This window comes from Rattus norvegicus, chromosome 7 (assembly GCF_036323735.1).
Source record: "Rattus norvegicus strain BN/NHsdMcwi chromosome 7, GRCr8, whole genome shotgun sequence".
Classification (NCBI taxonomy): Eukaryota; Metazoa; Chordata; class Mammalia; order Rodentia; family Muridae; genus Rattus; species Rattus norvegicus.
In genome coordinates this window covers 11,164,162-11,167,411 of record NC_086025.1, presented here as the reverse complement: position 1 = coordinate 11,167,411, position 3,250 = coordinate 11,164,162, and the positions used below count along the sequence as shown (strand labels likewise).

General features: G+C 44.9%; 1 protein-coding gene across 1 annotated transcript; it reads left to right on the top strand.

Annotated features, from left to right (window-relative positions):
- Positions 1-289: 289 nt before the first annotated feature.
- On the top strand, positions 290-1,249 carry Or7a41 (olfactory receptor family 7 subfamily A member 41). Its single transcript, NM_001000421.1, has one exon. The coding sequence runs from the start codon at positions 290-292 to the stop codon at positions 1,247-1,249; it is 960 nt and encodes a 319-aa protein (NP_001000421.1).
- The last annotated feature ends 2,001 nt before the right edge of the window (positions 1,250-3,250 follow it).

Sequence of the window (3,250 nt, the reverse complement as noted above, 5' to 3'; positions counted from 1 at the left end):
TCTCCACTAAACTCCCTCTCAAATTAATGGCTTTTTCTTTGCGTGTGTGTGTGTGTGTGTGTGTGTGTGTGTGTGTGTGTGTGTGTGAAGCCCCAGCTTCAGAGGATAGCCTCAAACCCAAAAATATATGAGGAGCACTTAAAGGGTACAGGAATTCATGATACAAGTGACAAAAAGAAGGAAGGAGGGAGGAAAATTGATGTGAGGTTATTGGCGGGTGACTGAGACTTCAAATCTCTCTTCCTCTTGCTCTTTCTCTCGTTTGTTTTTCAGTATGCATATAAAACACATGGAATCAGGAAATGACACCCAGCTTTCAGAATTCTTTCTTCTGGGATTTTCAGAGAAGCAACCTGAAATCCAGCCTCTCATATTTGGATTGTTCCTGTCCATGTACCTAGTGACTGTCACTGGGAACCTACTCATCATCGTGGCCATCATTGTTGACGCCCACCTGCACACGCCCATGTACATCTTCCTCTCTAATCTGTCCTTTGTGGACATCTGCTTCACTTCTACCACTGTCCCACAGATGCTGGTGAACATTCACACACAGAGCAAGGTCATCACCTATGCGGGCTGCATCACCCAGATGTATTTCTTACTGCTTTTTTCAGGGCTAGACATCTTTCTGCTGACTGTGATGGCTTATGACCGCTATGTGGCCATCTGTCACCCCCTGCATTACATGATCATCATGAACACAAGACGTTGTGGATTGCTGATTCTGGCATGCTGGATTATAGGTGTTTTGAATTCCTTATTACACAGCTTTTTGGTATTACGGCTGTCATTCTGCACAAACTTGGAAATCCCTCATTTTTTCTGTGAACTTAATCAGGTTGTACATCAAGCCTGTTCTGACACCTTTATTAATGATATGGTAATTTACATTACAGCTATGCTACTGGCCGTTGGCCCCCTCTCTGGTATCCTTTACTCTTACTCTAAGATAGTGTCCTCCATTCGTGCAATCTCTTCAGCCCAGGGGAAGTACAAAGCATTTTCCACCTGTGCATCTCACCTCTCAGTAGTCTCCTTGTTTTATTGCACCCTCCTGGGAGTGTACCTCAGTTCTGCTGTGACCCAAAACTCACATGCTACTGCAACAGCTTCATTGATGTACACTGTGGTCACCCCCATGCTGAACCCCTTCATCTATAGTCTGAGGAACAAAGACATAAAGACAGCTCTGAAAATCCTGTTAGGGAGTGTAACTAGAAGCAGACTAATGGATTCACCTTCATAAAGTGTCTGTTTTAATAATGTTAAATGTTTTGGATTACCCACTGCAGTCCATTGGTTAGATTGAACAACAAGAATTTAGTCATTTATCTCCTTCAATTGCCCTGATTTTATATCACCTTTTTCATATAATTCAAGTTCTTCCTTTGCATTCCTTTTGCTATCTATAATCTGTTGTCATTTCCTACTTTCTCCACATATTCCCATTCTTGTTTCAAAAGCTCTGTTAATTGCTGCTTCATTTAGAGAATGACTGAGATGTCAGAAAAATGATTTGTTTTGGAAACTGTATGTGGAGATTGTTTTCTTCACTAAAGGAATATTCTTTTTATTGGTTATTTTATTTACATTTTAAATGTTGTCCCCCCTTACATTGGGGTATCAACCATCCACAGGATGAAGGGCCCTCCCCTCCCATTGAAGTCAAATAAGGCAATCCTCTGCTACATATGTAGCTGAAGTTATGTTCTTCTATGCATACTCTTTGGTTGGTGGTTTAGTCCTTGGGAGTTCTGCGTAGTCCAGTTAGTTGATATTGTTCTTCCTATGGGGTTGCAATCCCCTTCAGCTCCTTCAGTTCTTCCCCTAACTGTTCTATTGGGGTCCCTGAGCTCTCAGTCTGATGGTTGGCTATTAGTATCTGCATCTGTATTGGTTGGGTGCTGGCAGAGTCTATTGGGGACAGTTATACCAGGCTCTGTCATGAAGTGCTTCTTGGCATCAGCAATAGTCTGTTGTCTGAAGATGGGATGGATCCCTAGATGGGGTTGTCTCTGGATAATCTTTTAAAGGAATATTCTTAAGTTTTGATCCTTCTGTGGAAACAATTCCCTTTGGCAAATGAGGTATATATACAATATATTTAATTTTATAGACTCAGAAAATGTGAAGCACCTTCCCAGGCTCATAAAACAGAATGAGAGAATAGGAAGAAAGTAATAAAAAAGAATTTAAGTTGTACGGACCACTAGGAAACTTTGTCTCCTGGGCATAACATGAATATTAGAATCATGAACACAGAGATAAAACCAGTCAATAGTTCAGTGTGTAGATAGAAAATGCATATATCCCCACACCCGAGGATCCCGGCCCGCAGCAGCTCTCTACTCCCAGACCCGGTGAGAGAGAGACCCAACCGCCTGGTCAGGTGGGCACTCCTGAGGCTGCAGAGCGGAAGAGACCACCAACACTGCTCACCCCTGCCCACATCCCTGGCCCAAGAGGAAACTGTATAAGGCCTCTGGGCTCCCGTGGGGGAGGGCCCAGGAGCAGCAGGACACCTGCCAGAGACACCACCGGACCCTGAAGGAAACAGACCGGATAAACAGTTCTCTGCACCCAAATCCCGTGGGAGGGAGAGCTAAACCTTCAGAGAGGCAGACAAGCCTGGGAAACTAGAAGAGACTGCTCCCTGCACACACATCTCGGACGCCAGAGGAAAAAGTCAAAGACCATCTGGAACCCTGGTGCACTGAAGCTCCCGGAAGGGGCGGCACAGGTCTTCCTGGTTGCTGCCGCTGCAGAGAGCCCCTGGGCAGCACCCCACGAGCGAACCTGAGCCTCGGGACCACAGGTAAGACCAAATTTTCTGCTGCAAGAAAGCTGCCTGGTGAACTCAAGACACAGGCCCACAGGAACAGCTGAAGACCTGTAGAGAGGAAAAACTACACGCCCGAAAGCAGAACACTCTGTCCCCATAACTGACTGAAAGAGAGGAAAACAGGTCTACAGCACTCCTGACACACAGGCTTATAGGACAGTCTAGCCACTGTCAGAAATAGCAGAACAAAGTAACACTAGAGATAATCTGATGGCGAGAGGCAAGCGCAGGAACCCAAGCAACAGAAACCAAGACTACATGCCATCATCGGAGCCCAATTCTCCCACCAAAACAAACATGGAATATCCAAACACACCAGAAAAGCAAGATCTAGTTTCAAAATCATATTTGATCATGATGCTGGAGGACTTCAAGAAAGACATGAACACACTTAGGGAAGCACAG

What these genes read in the sequence shown, in the direction of transcription:
- Or7a41 (NM_001000421.1), top strand. Translation starts at nt 290, where the DNA reads ATGGAATCAGGAAATGACACCCAGCTTTCAGAATTCTTTCTTCTGGGA.